The sequence below is a fragment of the Entelurus aequoreus genome, linkage group LG11 (assembly GCF_033978785.1).
Source record: "Entelurus aequoreus isolate RoL-2023_Sb linkage group LG11, RoL_Eaeq_v1.1, whole genome shotgun sequence".
In the NCBI taxonomy this organism is placed as follows: domain Eukaryota; kingdom Metazoa; phylum Chordata; class Actinopteri; order Syngnathiformes; family Syngnathidae; genus Entelurus; species Entelurus aequoreus.
The window spans coordinates 62,254,207-62,274,067 of record NC_084741.1 but is presented as its reverse complement, the minus strand read 5'-3'; the positions used below and the strand labels follow the sequence as shown (position 1 = coordinate 62,274,067).

At 39.0% G+C, this 19,861-nt stretch overlaps 3 protein-coding genes across 3 annotated transcripts in view; 2 read left to right on the top strand and 1 right to left on the bottom strand.

Annotated features, from left to right (window-relative positions):
* Positions 1–8,731, bottom strand: part of spag1b (sperm associated antigen 1b) — a 35,941-nt gene extending 27,210 nt beyond the window's left edge. The window contains exons 1-8 of the mRNA XM_062063729.1: positions 8,433–8,731; positions 8,134–8,293; positions 7,927–8,049; positions 3,512–3,582; positions 2,016–2,122; positions 1,824–1,929; positions 1,612–1,742; positions 1,406–1,512 (exon numbers count right to left, since the gene is read on the bottom strand). Of these exons, the coding sequence (XP_061919713.1) occupies positions 1,406–1,512; positions 1,612–1,742; positions 1,824–1,929; positions 2,016–2,122; positions 3,512–3,582; positions 7,927–8,049; positions 8,134–8,293; positions 8,433–8,572 (945 nt within the window). The 5' untranslated portion in view covers positions 8,573–8,731. The remainder of the gene's footprint in view (positions 1–1,405; positions 1,513–1,611; positions 1,743–1,823; positions 1,930–2,015; positions 2,123–3,511; positions 3,583–7,926; positions 8,050–8,133; positions 8,294–8,432) is intronic.
* A 1,793-nt stretch (positions 8,732–10,524) lies between these two features.
* fbxo43 (F-box protein 43) lies at positions 10,525–18,893 on the top strand. The gene is made up of 6 exons (XM_062064333.1): positions 10,525–10,711; positions 15,079–15,914; positions 15,989–16,747; positions 16,896–16,998; positions 18,040–18,234; positions 18,344–18,893. Exons 2-6 carry the CDS (start codon positions 15,130–15,132, stop codon positions 18,590–18,592), a joined length of 2,091 nt encoding a protein of 696 aa, XP_061920317.1. The 5' UTR covers positions 10,525–10,711; positions 15,079–15,129; the 3' UTR covers positions 18,593–18,893.
* A 485-nt stretch (positions 18,894–19,378) lies between these two features.
* The window catches only part of LOC133659664 (regulator of G-protein signaling 22), a gene marked incomplete at its 5' end in the record, with an annotated part of 30,870 nt that continues 30,387 nt past the window's right edge, over positions 19,379–19,861 (top strand). The window contains 3 exons of the mRNA XM_062062247.1: positions 19,379–19,414; positions 19,503–19,565; positions 19,665–19,844. Coding sequence (XP_061918231.1) covers positions 19,379–19,414; positions 19,503–19,565; positions 19,665–19,844 — 279 coding nt within the window. The remainder of the gene's footprint in view (positions 19,415–19,502; positions 19,566–19,664; positions 19,845–19,861) is intronic.

The following is a 19,861-nucleotide window of genomic DNA, read 5'->3' as shown; positions in this document are numbered from 1 at the left end:
TACAAAGTGCAATTAAAGAAAAAAAAAATCCCAATAAACATCTTGTTACCCTGTAACCTTATCGAAACTGAGATATTTGTGAATAACAATTTATAAACAATAATTCCTGAGAACATTAGTATTTGTTGAAATGTTTTGTGTGATAAATTAAGCACTCAAAGTCAACTAACAAACGTGTAAGAAATGGTGTGCAAAGGCTATGAAACAGACAAGAAGTAGGATTACATTAGCTCTGCTTCTTCCCACTCCTTTTCGGACATGTAATAAGAAACATAAACTATGTCATGTGCCATAATAGTATTCTTTTTCCAAATAAACTAAAACTATAACCGTACCACCTCGGCAAAAAAACTACCATAATGACCAGCATTAGAAGTACAGGAGCGTAATAGGCCCAAGTATTCATTAAAAACAAGGCAGAGGTATTATTTAACAAGTATATTTAATATTTTTGGCCACTGCCAGGTTACACAGTTTGAACGGTAACAGTTTAAATATAGAAAATTCAATCTATCAATCAATCAAAGTTTATTTATACAGCCCTAAATTACAAGTGTCTCAAAGGGCTGCACAAGCCACAATGAAAGACTTTAATATAGTGATTATGTGGTGTACCACTAGATGGAGGTTGCATACCACTAGTGGTACACGTACCGCAGCTTGAAAATCCCTGCCATAGGTCATTCTACTTTCGGGACAGAAAGGTCAGTTACTTTTTTGTTTAGTTATTTATCACTATTGACTTTAATTTTGCTCAAACTGTGTGTACGAAGACACAACACGAGAATACTTAGTGGTTAGAGTGTCCGCCCTGAGATCGGTAGGTTGTGAGTTCAAACCCCGGCCGAGTCATACCAAAGACTATAAAAATGGGACCCATTACCTCCCTGCTTGGCACTCAGCATCAAGCGTTGGAATTGGGGGTTAAATCACAAAAAATTGTTCCCGGGCGTGGCCACCACTGCTGTTCACTGCTCACCTCACCCCCCAGGGGGTGATCAAGGGTGATGGGTCAAATGCAGAGAATAATTTCGCCACACCTAGTGTGTGTGTGTGACAATCATTGGTACTTTAACTTAATTATTTTGTAGATTTACTAATTCGATTGTTGTATTATATATTGTAAAATTGTTCACAAATAGGTTTGTTGATAAGAATATATATTTTATGTTTGTACTGTCCTGTGTTGTATAGAACAATATACATACCATGTTTTGTATTTATTTATTATAGTACAATTATCTAATATTAAAAGCAAAAATCAAACCAAAAAATGCAGAATTATGGTTGGATGGATATGTTTACTAAGAATCTAAAATGTGCAGTATTGTCCCACAACCTACTTGTTTGCATGTAATGACACCTAGTGGACAAAACGGGTAACGGACAAGTCCAATACACTTACAGTGGCTGCAACATTTTGTGGTTCCTCTCTCAGCACAATTGTCAGGTCTTTCACGGCCAGTTGCCCGTTTCCCATTTCATTGTGCACAGAGGCTCGACGAAGCAGAGCTGAAAATGCATTATTACAACAATGGCAATACTGTTCACATCAGTGTATTCTGGTTTATAGTCGAGCTATAAGTTGACATAATGGTGAGAATAATGCACCTTTCACATTGCAGGGTTCGAGCTCCAATATATGGTTGCAATCCTTCATGGCGCTCGTCCAATGCTTCAGCTTAATCTCTGCCTGGGCTCTGTTGTTGTATGCAGCCACCATAGGCACAATGCATATGCTTCTGTGATGAGACAAAACAAGGGAATTACACTTTACAATTGACTTGAGTGGAGAACCCAATATTTAGGAGTTTTAGTCCCACCTGGAGTAGTACGCAATTGCCTCTTCATAATCATTCGCTCTGAAAGCTTCATTGCCTTTGTCTTTCTCACGCTTTGCCAGAAGAAGTTTTTCCTCTGTTGTCAGCACTGGATGTACAGTATTGTTATGAAACATCATTAGTTGTTGTACTCACATGTCAACAAAAGGCTGAAGGAGCTGCAAAAACTTATACATGAAGGATCCACTTCAGCTTTGGGGCGTTCTGTGTTTATAATCGCAGGCCGTTCATTTTCGACAAGGTCGCCATCAATTTTCTGACATTCTTTTTCCACATCGAACCTACAAGAAGATGCTCAAAGTAAGGCAAACTATATTTCTATTACCCCCTGTGTCATACTGTGTCCATTACAGATGCCCAAACAATCCAATGCAGGTCAATGTATGCTAGCCAGGGGTGTCCAAATTGTGGCCAGTGGACCAAACAAAAACACAGAAAAAATGAAAGGTAACGCCCAAAGGTGAGAAAAATGTGAAATGTCAACACAAATAATAATAATATGCTTTATCTACAGTATGGCAAGCGCTAATAAAAACGAGCTGGGGGCAGTGAGGGTTCTATGATTGTGTGAATGCTCCAAAACATTCACACATATGGTTTTCTACACCAAAATGAATCTATTTATTACAACTTCTTCTTCTTCAGATTTTGGCTCGCTCTACCTTCCACATTTTTCACCTGATTCAAACCGTTCCAACTTCAAACTGTTCAGCCTGTTCGGGAATCGCGGGTTTTTCCTTGATAAATTCCAAAAATTCCCAGATTTCCCCGAATACCAGGTTTTCCGGGACATTTTCCCATTCAGAATGAATTGGCCCTTTTTCAAACTTCCACCATTTCCACATTTTTCAACCGATTCAAACCATTCCACCATCCTGGAAATTTAAACTACCTTTTTTCCAAGTTCAAAAAAATTCCAGAAATATCCAAAATTCCTGGTTTTCCAAAGCCCTATTTCCACCCTTTTTTCTGGCGACTACTCCTTCCGCATTTTTCTACGCATTTCAACCATACTGCCGTCAAAACATTCCTCTTGTCAGGACAAAAAACTAAGTTGTTTTTTGAACTAGAAAAAGTCTCGGTTTTCCCGAAATTCCAGGAATTCCGTAATACCATTTTCTAATTCAACATGTTACTACTTCAACATTTCTCGACCGATTTGAAAAATTCCAACACCAACCATTTCAACTCTTCAGACCATTTAAGTTTTTTTTTAGCATTTTCAAAAAACTTCCCGCTCCTCCCGAAATTCCTAAATTTTTGGGAAATAGTTGTTGCTACATTTGTTGCTCTTTTTTTGTTTTCTGTTGTGATTTACTTTTGTAGCTGTACGTATAAATTGTTCCGCTGAAGTGGCAGCTCCTTAAATTAGCTCTGTTCTCCTTCAATGTATTTTATGTCCTATGTGTTCTTTCATGTTTCCCTTGTTTCATACCAAGAAGGTGCAACAGATGGCCGGCACGGCAATGTGCTCTCGTAGTTGTACTGTTTTTGTTTCTTGCACAGTCTATCAAGTCAAATTCCTTGTGTGTTAAATCTGATTTATCTATAGTCTGTCTAATTTATATAATTAACAATGTATATTGTCTATACTGCGCAAACCTGGACCCGGGCCACACTTAGGAAAAAACTGACCTACGGTTTTCAGATATACAGACAAAATGATTTACTTGTCCCATTCACGATAATCACGTGGCTTGTTACACCTTGAAGACCTCCACTTTCCTGTAGATGTTGAGTTCTGCAAAGCAAATTACTTGTTATCTTCCCATGTATGAACATAGAAAGTAACATACAACCACTGGCAAAACTTATGGAATCACCATTCTTTGAGGATGCTCATTCAGTTGTTCAATACTGTAGAAAAAAAAGCAGATAACAGCCATGACACAAAAATATCGTCATTTCAAATGGAAACTTTCTGGTTTCAAAGATACACTAAAAGAAATCGAGAAAATATGTTGTAGTCAGTATAAGTTTCAGTTTTAAATTGAGCCGAAAGAAAATATGGAATCACTCAATTCTGAGGAATAAATTATGGAATTAAGAAAAAAACAAGAAAACAGTACTACACACCTCAAGTGCTTTGTTGCACCACCTCTGGCTTTTATAACATCCTGCAGTCTCTGAGGCATGGACCTAACGAGTGACAAACAGTACTCTTCATCAAGTCTTGTCATGGACCATCCATCCATCCATTTTCTACCGCTTGTCTCGTTCGGGGTAGCGGGGGGTGCTGGAGCCTATCTCAGCTGCATTCTGGCGGAAGGCGGGGTACACCCTGGACAAGTCGCCACCTCATCGCAGCTTGTCATGGACCATTTTCTTCAATTCCCACCACAGGTTTCCAATTGGATTGAGATCTAGACTATTTGCAAGCCATGACATTGACCTTATATGTCTTTTTCAAGTTAAGTTTTACTTGTGCAGTTATTGAAGATGTAACGACAGCCATCTCCCCTGACACGCAGCCCCCTATCATCACTGACTGTGGAAATTTGCATGTTTTCTTCAGGCATCCATCCATCCATCCATCCATCTTCTTCCGCATATCCGAGGTCGGGTCGCGGGGGCAGCGGCCTAAACAAGTAAGCCCAGACTTCCCTCTCCCCAGCCACTTCGTCCAGCTCCTGCCGGGGGATCCCGAGGCGTTCCCAGGCCAGCCGGGAGACATAGTCTTCCCAACGTGTCCTGGGTCTTCCCCGTGGCCTCCTACCCTAGGGAAGCGTTCGAGTGACATCCTGATCAGATGCCCGAACCACCTCATCTGGCTCCTCTCGATGTGGAGGAGCAGCGGCTTTACTTTGAGCTCCTCCTGGATGACAGACCTTCTCACCCTATCTCTAAGGGAGAGCCCCGCCACCCGGCGGAGGAAATTCATTTTGGCCGCTTGTACCCATGATCTTGTCATAACCCACAGCTCATGACCAAAGGTGAGGATGGGAACGTAGATCGACCGGTAAATTGAGAGCTTTGCCTTCTGGCTCAGCTCCTTCTTCACTAGAACGGATCGATACAGCGTCCGCATTACTGAAGACGCCGCACCGATCCGCCTGTCGATCTCACGATCCACTCTTCCCTCACTCTTGAACAAGACTACTAGGTACTTGAACTCCTCCACATGGGGTGTTTAACAATGCAACACATGGGGCTCACTTTCTTCAGGCAGTTGTCTTCATACATCTCATTGCAACAGCACCAAACAAAAGTTCCAGCATTATCACTTTGCCTAATGCAGATTTACGACTCAATACTAAATATGACTTTCATCCATAGTGCACAATTGTTTTTCTTTTGGACCCTTGTTTTTTATGTTTAGGTATTGACGGCTTTCGTTGAGCTTTTTTGTATTTGAATCCTCTTTCCTTAGACTGTTTCTTACAGTTTGGTCACAGACGGTGACTCCGGTTTCCGCCCATTAGTTTTTCATTTGATTTGCTGTGCATTTTCTGTTTTCGGTCTTGACGCTTTGATGACTTACTTTGTTCTGCGAGTACGCTTGCCTTTTATAACCTTCCCACATTGTTTGTACTTGGTACAGATTTTAGAGCTGATTGTAAACAAACATTTTTGCAACATTTCCCGACAGTTTACCTTCTTGAGGAAGTTTGATAATCCTCTCCTTTGTCTAGATTGACATCTCTTTTGTTGGAGCCATGATTCATATCAATACACCTGGTGCAACAGCTCTCCAAGGTGTGAAAACTCATTTTTGACCGAAGACCTCAAACTTGACGGATTACATAATTTGTATTCAGTCTGTTTGATCTAAAAACAAAACTGTTACTGACTACTGTACCCCAAATTATATTCTTAATTTACTTTAGTGTTTCTTGGAATAGATTAGATGAGTTTATTTCAAAGGGGACAATGCAATTTCATAAAACACGTGACTACACATGGTTAAAAAAGCCAGAATTAGCCAGAAGGCTAGTTTTCTCCTGCTCAGTGGCCTAGTGGTCAGAGTGTGAGATCGGTAGGTCGTGAGTCATACCAAAGACTATAAAAATGGGACCCATTACCTCCCTGCTTGGCACTCAGCATCAAGGGTTGGAATTGGGGGTTAAATCACCAAAATGATTCCTGGGCGCGACCACCGCTGCTGCTCACTGTTCCCTTCACCTCCCAGGGGGTGAGGGTGATGGGTCAAATGCAGAGAATAATCTCATCACACCTAGTGTGTGTGTTACAATCAATCATTGGTACTTTTAACTTCATCTGTAGTCCCCTGGCCATGATGTAAAAAAGGCAGTAACATTACAATTTAAAAGAAAAAGAAAAGAAAGCGAGAGAAAAAAGAAATAAAAGCAATACATATACAAACCCCATTTCCATATGAGTTGGGAAATTCTGTTAGATGTAAATATAAACAGAATACAATGATTTGCAAATCATTTTCAACCCATATTCAGTTGAATATGCTACAAAGACAACATATTTGATGTTCAAACTGATAAAACTTTTTTTTTGTTGCAAATAATCATTAACTTTAGAATTTGATGCCAGCAACACGTGACAAAGAAGTTGGGAAAGGTGGCAATAAATACTGATAAAGTTGAGGAATGCTCATTAAACACTTATTTGGAACATCCCACAGGTGAACAGGCAAATTGGGAACAGGTGGGTGCCATGATTGGGTATAAAAGTAGATTCCATGAAATGCTCAGTCATTCACAAACAAGGATGGGGCGAGGGTCACCACTTTGTCAAAAAATGCGTGAGCAAATTGTTGAACAGTTTAAGAAAAACCTTTCTCAACCAGCTATTGCAAGGAATTTAGGGATTTAACCATCTACGGTCCGCAATATCATCAAAGGGTTCAGAGAATCTGGAGAAATCACTGCACGTAAGCAGCTAAGCCCGTGACCGTCGATCCCTCAGGCTGTACTGCATCAACAAGCGACATCAGTGTGTAAAGAATATCACCACATGGGCTCAGGAACACTTCCGAAACCCACGGTCAGTAACTACAGTTGGTCGCTACATCTGTAAGTGCAAGTTAAAACTCTCCTATGCAAGGCGAAAACCGTTTATCAACAACACCCAGAAACGCCGTCGGCTTCGCTGGGCCTGAGCTCATCTAAGATGGACTGATACAAAGTGGAAAAGTGTTCTGTGGTCTGACGAGTCCACATTTCAAATTGTTTTTGGAAACTGTGGACGTCGTGTCCTCCGGACCAAAGAGGAAAAGAACCATCCGGATTGTTCTAGGCGCAAAGTTGAAAAGACAGCATCTGTGATGGTATGGGGGTGTATTAGTGCCCAAGACATGGGTGACTTACACATCTGTGAAGGCGCCATTAATGCTGAAAGGTACATACAGGTTTTGGAGCAACATATGTTGCCATCCAAGCAACGTTACCATGGACGCCCCTGCTTATTTCAGCAAGACAATGCCAAGCCACGTGGCTTCATAGTAAAAGAGTGCGGGTACTAGACTGGCCTGCCTGTAGTCCAGACCTGTCTCCCATTGAAAATGTGTGGCGCAACATGAAGCCTAAAATACCACAACGGAGACCCCCGGACTGTTGAACAACTTAAGCTGTACATCAAGCAAGAATGGGAAAGAATTCCACCTGAGAAGCTTAAAAAATGTGTCTCCTCAGTTCCCAAACGTTTACTGAGTGTTGTTAAAAGGAAAGGCCATGTAACACAGTGGTGAACATGCCCTTTTCCAACTACTTTGGCACGTGTTGCAGCCATGAAATTCTAAGTTAATTATTATTTGCAAAAAAAAAATAAAGTTTATGAGTTTGAACATCAAATATCTTGTCTTTGTAGTGCATTCAATTGAATATGGGTTGAAAAGGATTTGCAAATCATTGTATTCCGTTTATATTTACATCTAACACAATTTCCCAACTCATATGGAAACGAGGTTTGTACAATATGATAAAAAAAACAATTAAATACAACATCACAACATAGCATTTATCTTAAAACCACAACGTTGCCATTTGAAATGACTATAGTTTTGTGTTATGTCTGTTGTGTTTTTTTCTACAAAATTAAACATCTGAATGAACATTCTCCAAGTCTGGTGATTCTATGTATTGCCAGGGGTTGTAGATACACCACATCTTACCCAAATGAGTGGAACAGAGCAGTTGGACCCTCTTACAGGAGGCATATTTTGCTCAACGCCATCATTAAACATTGAATGCCTTTTGAGAGCCATCTCTGTCACTCTGCTCTCATCTTGCCACATCTGGAAAAAATATATAATTGTGTACATATACATTCGCACAGAAGAGGTCAACGAGTGATAAACAGTATATGATGGAGAGCAGACCTTCAACTCATTTTCTATAAGGCTCCTCTCATCCTCTGGAAGATTGGAGGATGTGGAAACAGGATTTTCCTTCCTCAGTGCTCGGCTCCGAGGGTCCAGGTTCTCCAGATGAGTCTCGCAGAACTCAATCAGATGAGGATAAAAGCCCTCCTTGCCGGATCTATACAAATAACAGTAGGTGCAGACTATTGCAACAATAATGACTTTTAGCCGCAGCAATAACATGCATGGTATTTGTTTACCACTGCTAGCTATAACCATATCGATAACCTAATAACACACTGACTTTGTTTGTTTACCTCAGTAGTCCAAGGATTTTCTCCAGGTATTTGGTATCCTTGCATTTGCCAATGTAATCATATTCCAGATGTTCCACAGGGATCTTGGAAGCACACTCATTAGAAGTCAAGTTGCCTAGAGGGCAGGAAGTAGAACTCATGGCTAGGGACCACTAATGTTGCACTACTGTTACTTAACGGTGTTAATAGGAAAACAATAACAAAGAAACTAATTAAAGAAGATGAAGACAGATTTCCCAGCGTCAACTCAAAGATGTAAGTCTCTTTGTCCTTGTTTTGGCTCTCGGAAGTGGCGTTCTTATAAAAGTGGTGTTTGGAGGGTTGCCCTGGGCGACAGCACGTCATACCTCCCTACGTCATCAAACGGCGTCAAGATGTAGTCTGTAAAATACCGATGGAACTTGGAAAAAATAAATTGAAAAGCAATTTTACCTTTGCAACCTCATTATACTATTGGCTAAGTTTCATATTCGTAAATGTAAGTTTCTCAATACCCGACCTACTTTAAAACGCTCTCTACCTCTAATAACCAAAAAAGCTGTGAAAACTATGATGCTGTGTTCAAAATGTGGATTCTTTATATATATATATATATATATATATATATATATATATATATATATATATATATATATATATATATATATATATATATATATATATATATATATATATATATATATATACACATATATATATATATATATATACATATATATATATATATATATATATATATATATATATATATATATATATATATATATATATATATATATATATATATATATAAATTAAAATTAAGTTTATAACCCCCTGGCGCTGTTTTTTTTAGTGAAGTGAAGTGAAGTATTGTATAGCGTTTTTTCTCTAGTGACTCAAAGCGCTTTACATAGTGAAGCCCAATATCTAAGTTACATTTAAACCAGTGTGGGTGGCACTGGGAGCAGCTGGGTAAATTGTCTTGCCCAAGGACACAACGGAAGTGACTATATGGCGGAAGCGGGAATCGAACCTGGAACCCTAAAGTTGCTGGCACGGCCACTCTACCAACCGATTTTACTGTTTTTGTACTGTTTCTGTACTTGTTTTGATTATTATTATTTCTTAATTGTATGTAAATGTTGCATATTATCAATAAAGGTTTATAAAAGAACAAAAAAATACAGATGGAACACATGGAATTAAAATACGATGGATTTAAGTACATTTACTTTTGACACTGCATATAATTTGAGGTCATAAATGGAACAATAATGCGATTAAACCGATCAAAATAGTGCTTCATATGTTTCTTTACTGTTTTGACATTCAAATGATCATCATCATGAATATTATCGTGATATATTATTATATTATTACTACTTTAAAACGCTCTCTACCTCTAACAACCAAAAAGCTGTGAAAACTATGATGCTGTGTTCAAAATGTGGATTATTTACGGAACTTGTGTGAGCCTATGGCTTTACATTTTGTTACATATATACAATAGAATGTAATATATATATATATATATATATATATTGCATTCTATTGTAGTTACTTTATTAGGTTTATAACCCCATGACGCTGTTTTGTACTGTTTCTGTACTAGTTTTGATTATTGTTATTTCTTGATTGTATGTAAATGTTGCATATGATAAATAGCGGTTTATAAAATAAAAAATAATTGCACATAATTTGATAAAAAATCTGAATAGGTTAATGAAAAACCTGTAATTGATTAATCCTGGGAGTCTGGTGGAGAACTAAATGTGAATGGCCACTTTTGATTGATTGATTGAAACTTTTATCAGTAGATTTCACAGTACAGTACATATTCCGTACAATTGACCACTAAATGGTAACACCCGAATTAGTTTTTCAACTAAGTCCAAGTTAATCAATTCATGGCCATGAGTTCATAAATGGAACAATAATGCGATTAAACCGATCAAAATAGTGCTTCATATTAATTGCTGTATCTTTACCGTTTTGACATTCAAATGAACATCATCATGAATATTATTATGATTCTTACTTTTCCCTGCATTAATACCAGTTTCACATTCCAGTCCGGCAGATGGCGCTAAAGCCTCTAATAGTGGGCCGCCAGGAAGACGGAAACACGTGACACAAGCCGCTGAAGGCTCCAAATTTGAAAGGGAGTCATTTTGCTGTTGTGACTTTCTGCTGCTAACATGTACCTGATGGAAAATATGGTGCTCGGTGTCAGCTGAACGCCTACTCCCGAGCCCCGGCCTTTCCAAATCTCAGGCCCCTCTGTGGAATAGCTTGAAGTAAGTCTTTTTGCAATCTCCTTATTGTCAATTAGAGTGTCATTAAAAAGCATAAATTTAACGAGACACAATTTTTTTTCTTCCTAAGTGCACAATTTCCTCAACACTAATTAACGTTAAAGATAAGGAAACAAGCCACGTTAGTTTGTTGTGTATTTAGAAAAAAAAGAGACATTGTATGGTAATTGCATACAATGTCGTCGCTTTAGAAGTTCTAATTGATTGACAGGTGTCATGGCCACGCTAATGAATCCGCTGAGAAGGTTTAGTGTGAGCTGAACTAGTTTACAAGCTGGGCCACAAAATGGCAGAAGTGTGCATGTGTTTCTTTATTGCCTGCCTAGCTGAAGCAAGGAAAGGTTTCATTTTTGTTGAAGAGTGTTAATAATTCAGCTTGTTTAAGAATACTTTTTTTTCTGTCAAATGTTGACCCTTACACCCTTGGCCTTTTTTCTGCCATTACGTCATTGCCCTTTCTAAATGTCTTGTAATATAGGTCAGTGTCCCCCCCCCACCACCCACCCAGTACCACCTCAGAAATAACTTGGCTTTCCAATGACCAATATCAACCGATATATACAGTCGTGGAATTAACACATTATTATGCCTAATTTGGACAACCAGGTATGGTGAAGATAAGGTCCTTTTTAAAAAATTTAATAAAATATTATAAATACATTTAAAAAAAATTCTGAATAAAAAAGAAAGTAAAACAATATAAAAACAGTTACATAGAAACTAGTAATTAATGAAAATGACTAAAATTAACTGTTAAAGGTTAGTACTATTAGTGGACCAGCAGCACGCACAATCATGTGGGCTTACGGACTGTGCCCCTTGCAGACTGTATTTTTATAGATTGATATATAATGTAGGAACCAGAATATTAATAACAGAAAGAAACAACCCTTTTGTGTGAATGAGTGTAAATGGGGGAGGGAGGTTCTTTGGGTTGGTGCACTAATTGTAAGTGTATCTTGTGTTTTTAATGTTGATTTAATAAAAAAAAACAAAAAAAAAATTACCAAAAAAACGATACCGATAATAAAAAAAAACGATACTGATAATTTCCGATATTACATTTTAAAGCATTTATCGGCCGATATTATCGGACATCTCTAGTAGAGATGTTTAATGCATCCCCTCTGGATGCATTAAACAATGTAACAAGGTTTTCCAAAATAAATCAACTCAAGTTATGGAAAAAAATGCCAACATGGCACTGCCATATTTATTATTGAAGTCACAAAGTGCATTATTTTTTTTTAACATGCCTCAAAACAGCAGCTTGGAATTTGGGACATGCTGTCCCTGACAGAGCATGAGGAGGTTGGGGTGGGCGGGGGTTGCGGGGGTGTATATTGTAGCGTCCTGGCACAAGTTAGTGCTGCAAGGGGTTCTGGGTATTTGTTCTGTTGTGTTTATGTTGTGTTACAGTGCGGATGTTCTCATGAAATGTGTTTGTCATTCTTGTTTGGTGTGGGTTCACAGTGTGGCGCATATTTGTAACAGTGTTAAAGTTGTTTATACGGTCACCCTCAGTGTGACCTGTATGGCTGTTGACCAAGAATGCCTTGCATTCACTTGTGTGTGTGAAAAGCCGTAGATATCATGTGACTGGGCCGGCACGCTAAGGCAGTGCCTTCAAGGTACTTGCTCTGTACTTCTCCCTACGTCCGTGTACCACTCTGTACAGTGGCGTTTTAAAAAGTCATAAATGTTACTTTCTGAAACCGATACCGATAATTTCCGATATCACATTTTAAAGCATTTATCTGCGATATTATCGGACATCTCTAGTAATAGGCCTACGTGTTTATTAAAAACAAGGCAGAGGTTTTATTTAACAAGTATATTTAATATTTTTGGCTACTGTAACATAACACTCGGCTTGAACAGTAACGCTGTTTGAATATTAAAAAAAATACAAACGCTGTATTTTAATCAAGTGATTCTTTGGCATACCACTAGATCAGGGGTCGGCAACCCAAAATGTTGAAAGAGCCATATTGGACCAAAAATACAATAAACAAAACTGTCTGGAGCCGCAAAAAATAAAAAGCCGTATATAAGTCTTATAATGAAGACAACACATGACATGTCTATATTAGCCTACTATCAAAATTACTGTGTCGCAGGCTGAAGCAAATCTTTGTTGACAGAAATGTTGAAATTTAATAGTTATTCTACACATTTTTACAACATTAGAAATCATTAGTAAATCCATAAATCAATCAAAGTTTACTTACTGTATATAGCCCTAAATCACAAGTGTCTCAAAGGGCTGTACAAGCCACAATGAATGATACATAAATAAATCAGAGGCTAATCAGAAGGTGAGATAACTCCTGGAAATTACTGGCTTTTAATGGCCAAATGTATAGATGTGTGTGTGTCCAAGTTAAAGGAAACAGCAGGCTGTCTTCTAATAGATGTATTACAATCTTTGGCAAACTACGTAATATTTGCTGTGGTCTGGAACAATATGGCACACAAACCACAATCTGAAATGCAGCCAATATTACATACAGATAATGTGTCATGAGATATGCAAAACTAAATTATATACAAAGAGGATAAAAGTAAAGGATATTTAAATTAGCTCAAATATACCTACAACTGAGGCATGATGATGCAATATGTACATCCTGCTAGCCTAAATAGCATGTTGGCATTGATTAGCTTGCAGTCATGCACTGACCAAATATGCCTGATTAGCACTCCAACAAGTCAATAACATCAACAAAGCGAACCTTTGTGCATTCAGGCAAAGCATGAAACTTTTGGTGGACAAAATGAGACAAAGGAGTGGAAGATTTTACATGTAAACAAACTGTTGCGTCACAGTCCACACTATGGTGAGTTCTAGAACTGCCAAAATAAGTAGGACAAAACGATGGTCACCAAATACTCTCATCAGTGACGCATACACACAAATATATTAAACAGTGGGCTTTCTAACAATTGGGCAGGTTTGTGTTATGTTTGTTCTCAAACAAAAAACATACTAAAACAGAATAATTTTTCCCCATCTTTTTCCATTTTTAATCCTTTTTTAAAAAATGCTCCAGAGAGCCACTAGGGCAGCGCTAAAGAGCCGCATGTGGCTCAAGAGCCGCGGATTGCAGACCACTGCGCTAGATGAAGCCTGCTACTAGTACACATACCACAGTTTGGGAATAACTGATTTAAGTAATATACCTTCATTGTTGATGATAGTAGAGCTACTTTTTTTACTAAATTATCTGATCATGTTTGTTCTTTGGGCCAGAATTCATGTGTCTTACCTTTTTTATATCAACAGAAGTCAGTCAGAGGACAGCAAAGTGTGCACTGGATTCATGCCAATATTCTGTCACATACTCACACTTTTTGGATCGAAAATATTCAACCTATTCTCTGGGTCAGGGGTCCCCAACCTTTTCTTTTTCCGAGAGCTACTTTTGCAAAATTAAAATGGTCGAGATATACTATTTTTTGTAACATTAATTTTCATTGCTATTTTAACCTAAACAAAGGGAATAGTTGTTTTTTTGCCAGAGCATTAAAAATGTTGGTGTCCACAACTCCATTTGGTATTAATGTGTTTTGTTTTTTGATCATCTGCATCTTGTATTTCAATATGCATTTTTCCTAGTACAGTTTTTGAATCACCATTTGAGCTACTTTGACAAAAAGAGAGGGATTTGTGTTTATAGTACTGGCAACATTCAAATTTGAATTTAATTTAAGAAACCTATCTCCAGTGAATGCATTTTTTGCATGCAATTTTGTGGTAGTCTGTCATCTTATGTCTGGATTTAACTGTTACAAAAACTCAGAATTTAAGCAAATATTCTTTCACTCTTTGGTAACCTACTCATAATCCGCTGGCAAGCTACCGGTAGCTCATTTTTCTTACCTATTCTGTGATGTGTTTTATGTTGCATGCACCTGGGGATAGGTTGATTGGCAACACTAAAATTGGCCCTCGTGTGTGAGTGTGAATGTTGTCTGTCTATCTGTGTTGGCCCTGCGATGAGGTGGCGACTTGTCCAGGGTGTACCCCGCCTTCCGCCCGAATGCAGCTGAGATAGGCTCCAGCAACCCCGAACGGGACAAGCGGGAGAAAATGGATTGATGGATGATCGACTGCACCAAGAAAAATTCCTAGTTTATGAACCCGTTCTCAAACAATGGCAATAAAAACGATTCTGATTCTCACAAGCTATTTTCATTTACTGTTTTGGCTCAACAACAGTTACAGCAATGCAGTTCAAGATATTATAATATTGATATTATTTTGTAATATTTCTCAAAACCTTCAAGCTGTAATTGTATTTCTCATAAGTCTGAGAATAGTTTGCTTTTCTGTTTGCCATCTGCAGGCCTCTGCGGGAACATCACTGTTTGTTTGTGCAAGCAGGAGCAGGAAAACAATGCATTGTACTCCTGAATCCAATGCCTACCATGACAGCTGCAAAGGCCAACAGTACTGTGAGAGTTCTGACAGTGGCTACTCAGGATTCTTTCACAGTCCACAGAGCATCAGTGGGCTCAACTCTTGTAGTGCGTTCACCTTACTGGACTTCAGTGACACACCCAAAGAAAATGCCAGAGTCTGTGTCACACCAGAAGAGAGGAGCAGAGAGTTGGTCCAATGTTTGCATAAAGATTCCGTTAGGGTACAGCAACCTTCCACTCTGAGCTGGTGTGAAACTCCTAAATTATACAAGAGAGGTGTCTCATTGCGACAGAGACTACCTATGTGCAATGATCAATCAAAAAGTGGCCACACAATAAAATCCCCAAGCACTGCAAAGTCCTCCACTGGGTCTGATCATTGGCCTAGTGTCTTCTTTGAATCTTTTGACACCGTGCCAGTGCTTTCAAATTCAAGCCAGTTAAACTTGGAGCAGGAACTCTCCGGTAGGAAACGTCGTCTGCTCTTTTCTCAAGTGAGAACCTCGACTCTTGAGGATGGCACCCTCCGCTTAGGTCCCTGCAAAAGTTTGGAAAGACGTATTTCACTTTTAGATGATTTCAGTGAGAGCCTTTGTGCCTCTGATCAATTAAATGTAGATGCAGAATGCTTAGGTAAATTCCTGCCTGCCTCATCCAAGGAAAACACTCCATCACCAATTGGCAACCTGACACATAGCCTGCATTCCTCCTCTGATGTCCTGTGCACACCATTGTCCGCCCAGGGGCCTAAATATATCAGGTATGCACGCTTTGAAGTTTTGTATCAATATGATTAGTCAAGTAATTAGATAACATGTGTGAACCATGCTGCAGGTATCTGTGTGAAGACAGCGGCTTCGGCTCCCTCACCCTCGATAAATCCCAGGACTCCTCTGTCGACCACGATGGCTCGTTCCAGGAATTACTGCTTTCTGCGCCGAAAGGAAACGCCGAAACTCCAAATCTGTCTGATGCAAAACGCCGCTCACGTTTGCAACGTCAGCACAGGCTTTCCACTCTTAAGGAAGGGGGCTCACAGTCCGATGAAGACTTGTGTGACAGGAAGCATCAACAAAATCATTGCTGCAGGATAACTTCTAAAGATGATGATGTTTTTGTCAAGGCTACTCCTCGCAGAGTTCTTGCTCTTAAACATGTCAACACTTCCTCGAATGAACTGGCTTCTACTAGACAAGGTTGTGCCACTCCGCAAATTCTTCTGAGAAGAACCGTAAACGAACTCGACAACGAGCCACCTTTCCATGCCATCTCTGTGAATTCGGAAGTAACTCCTCTCAAGACAACTGCGGCCAATCTGTCGTTGACACCCGCTTTGCAGATGGTGCATACTTTGTGCCAGCAGAGGGCCCAAATGCTTGCCGGCCAAAGTCCAAGTCTGAAAGAGCAGCTAAGAATCACAGCAGCTCTCGCTAAGACCCCTGTGGTGTGCAGGACAACTATGCCACTGTCAGGGTTGATTGGCCGGAAGATGGGCCTGGGAAAAGTAGACATATTGACTGAGCTTAGGAAGAGGAACCTCAGGCACATCCTGGCTGTCATTCTCAGCCACCTGTCTGCTGAGTGTATCTACAGGTCAGCATGTCATCCTCTTAATAGTCCCCTCGGCCATTATTTCTTCCACCCAGAAATGTCGGTGTGTTTTCCTCCAAGATATAAAAATGGCTAAGGTAGATCATCAAAAGCTTGTCTTATTGTCCTTAACATTTGTTTATTTTTTCAGTTGTGGCCATGTTTGCAAAGACTGGATTGGAATAATTCAGCAGGACAAACAAGCTGTCTTGAGAAGAGAGAGACACAGAAGTGAAGTAGAAGCTGCTCGAGAGGTAGAGGAACAATCAAAGCAGAATCAAACACACAATGTACCTCCACCACATAGATTGTGTCTGTACTATAGATATAAGCCAGACCAGACCCACTTCATTTTTGAACAGATTTAATTTTGTACATATATTGGCTGCACAAGTTTATAAGCCACAGGTGTACTTATTGAAACATTCACACAGCGCTTGTGTTTATTCACAAATTTACCAAAAGACAGTGCCTGTAATCGGATAGCGCTGTCTCCGTCATCCTCCTGCGCACTGGAGTCGTTTTCTTCAGGGTCGGGATTACTTCGTCCAGTGTTTTCTCAGCTTCGTTTTCACTTTCATTTTTGACTCGAGGCATGTCGCCTCTGGGCCTGTGCCATAAATATACGTTCCGCTTGGCGGATGTTCGATTAATTTCGGCTTTTGGGGTGTGTTGTATACATTTTGTCAAGTCAGGGTGAGGGTGAGTGCATATTGTGCTAAATGGCTGATTGAATTATTGTGTGAGTGCGTTTGATTTAAAGAGAACAATTTCACCGGTCCACCGTGACCCGTTCGGCGATTTCATTGGTCTGATTTGACTAGGCTAAATGTATTAATGGCATGTGAACCCGGACAAAATCGTTAAATTAGCTGCAGAATTTAATAAAGTGCATGGTTCAAAGGGTTGGAATAAAGTAGTGGTTTATTAACCGGAAATGACAATAGTTTTTAGAGGAGGGTTCCGCAAGAAATATAACTCCAGCAGTGGAGTGAGGCATGACCTTATAAAATAAGGGATCAGGATGAAAGAATTAAGAATTAGTTATTGCTTTTAATTTATTACTTTATCAACCTTCAGCAATTTTTTATTTTTTTGCAGTAAATTTATGTTGCTGTCAAAATACAGATATGGTTGCGCAAATACAAATTATGATAATACAAATTATGATTTTGTCCTTGGCGGAGGTCTATATTTTAGTGAGTGCTGCTCTGTTTTGTGTTTGTGTAACAACCCGGAAACAGTCCAACAGAAGTCTTCTGTCCTAATTGATATTTTCATTTTGTGACTTTCAGATTGGTGGCACTGTCCATGTAGCTGACACAGAAACCAGGCTGGCTCTTTTTAAAAGGTCCGTTCTCAAGACCGTCCAGGCCCAGTCCAGAACCTCTAGCTACTCCACCCCGCAGTCCGGAAATCGCACATTAACTCCTTTACAATCTAGCACTTTATCTTTGGGAAGCAGCAGCAAACAGGACAAGTTCATAGAGGCAAGTTTATAATTTTTAGACTATTTTTAATTTAATTACTTGGTATACATAAAGTAGGCATGTGTTTTCAAAAATGGTGGTCATTATTAAATGATCCATAACTTTTCAGGTTGCCAAAACCCTCTTCAGTGATGAATGCCTCAGACACTGCCCTCGCTGTCAGCATCCTGCAAAATGTCATTCTGTGAAAGGTGAAGGTGTTTGCACCAGAACTGACTGTTCTTTCAGGTTTTGCACGGCCTGCTTGTGCGCTTTTCATGGTTCTAAAGAATGTGGCAGCAAAACTGCAGGACGTCGCAAGAAGGACATATTACTTCCAGGAAGTGCCGAAAGCAAACGAAATATTAGGAGATTATGACCAGGCAACAATGTGATATTCTAGCTGCCACGCAGGTTATTTTATAAATATATTTTTGATACATTACATAGTTCAGGCTTCTTGTAGACCTTACATGAATGCCTCTTCTGTACTGGTCAATGTCTGTGTGTAAGTGTAACTTTTTTCTATCCAAATCTTGTTTTTATTCATGGATGTGATAAAGTCTCGCCATCAGATGACTATCTCGTAGTTCAGAGGTTGATTTACTTTTACATATCTATTGTTAATGTGTTTTGATGATATTTTCAGACAAGTTTTAAATAAATTTGACTTTTTTATATACATATAGAATGACTCCTTTTGCAGCTCTATTATTGTTTTCCCAGTATCTGGAAATACACCTGTTTGGCGACATCTAGTGGTTTTTTACCGCCAAAGTAATTTTTTCTGCTCTGACTTGAAGTCAGAACTATTTTTATTGATCCTGGAGGCTGCATTTGGTCGACTTTTCACAATCTCAAATGACTGATGATCTGATAACAGTATGCCACAGAATAGATATGAGACTAAAGGCCTTTTTCCAAACCTTCCTCTTCGGTCTTGTTAAATTTTAATCACCAACCCCCACCCATGTTTAAAAAGAGTCCACTTCCATAGCAACCTGCTCTGTGTAATAACAGGTTTTGTGAGTGGATTTCCCTTCATCACGGCATTAGGAATGTGGCTTTGAGGAGTAAAACATGACTGGTGCAATTTCCACAGGTGAGTTTTGCTGTTTCAAGGCTTTATTTTTGCAGTTAATTATTTTGTTTCAACTTTTTATTTTTTACAGAGTTTTCCCAACTTACTCTTGACAATTTTGTAAGTGCAAGTTTTTTGTAATTTAATTTAACAGGTTCTTTATATGGTTATATACTGCACATGCTAATGCATTTTTACTTTCATACAGGAGGACTTCCTGACCTCTGATGATCTCTTTGTTCATGCGTTCAACACATTTTTAAGTCTACCGGTAAAGTAAGATTCATCAGTCATCGCAACATTTATTTTGGGAAAAAAAATAAATAATTCAACTCCCTTCATTTATTTAATTGTTTGGCCTATTCTTAAGTCTTTCCCGCAGGCTTTGCTGTACAATCAGGAGACTGAGCAGTTTGAAGTGGTCAGCAGAGCAGCTGAATTCACAACAAACACAATCAGAACAGCACTTGAACACAGAAAATCACAACTTGTCACCAATGACACCACAAAAAAAACAACTCCTGTTGTTGACAACCATTACACTGTCTCTGTAAGTACACAAAATCT

What these genes read in the sequence shown, in the direction of transcription:
- fbxo43 (XM_062064333.1), top strand. Translation starts at nt 15,130, where the DNA reads ATGCATTGTACTCCTGAATCCAATGCCTACCATGACAGCTGCAAAGGC. An exon ending in TCTGCTGAGTGTATCTACAG is followed by an intron (nt 16,748 to 16,895) that starts GTCAGCATGTCA and finishes TTATTTTTTCAG; the next exon opens with TTGTGGCCATGTTTGCAAAG. An exon ending in AACAGGACAAGTTCATAGAG is followed by an intron (nt 18,235 to 18,343) that starts GCAAGTTTATAA and finishes ATAACTTTTCAG; the next exon opens with GTTGCCAAAACCCTCTTCAG.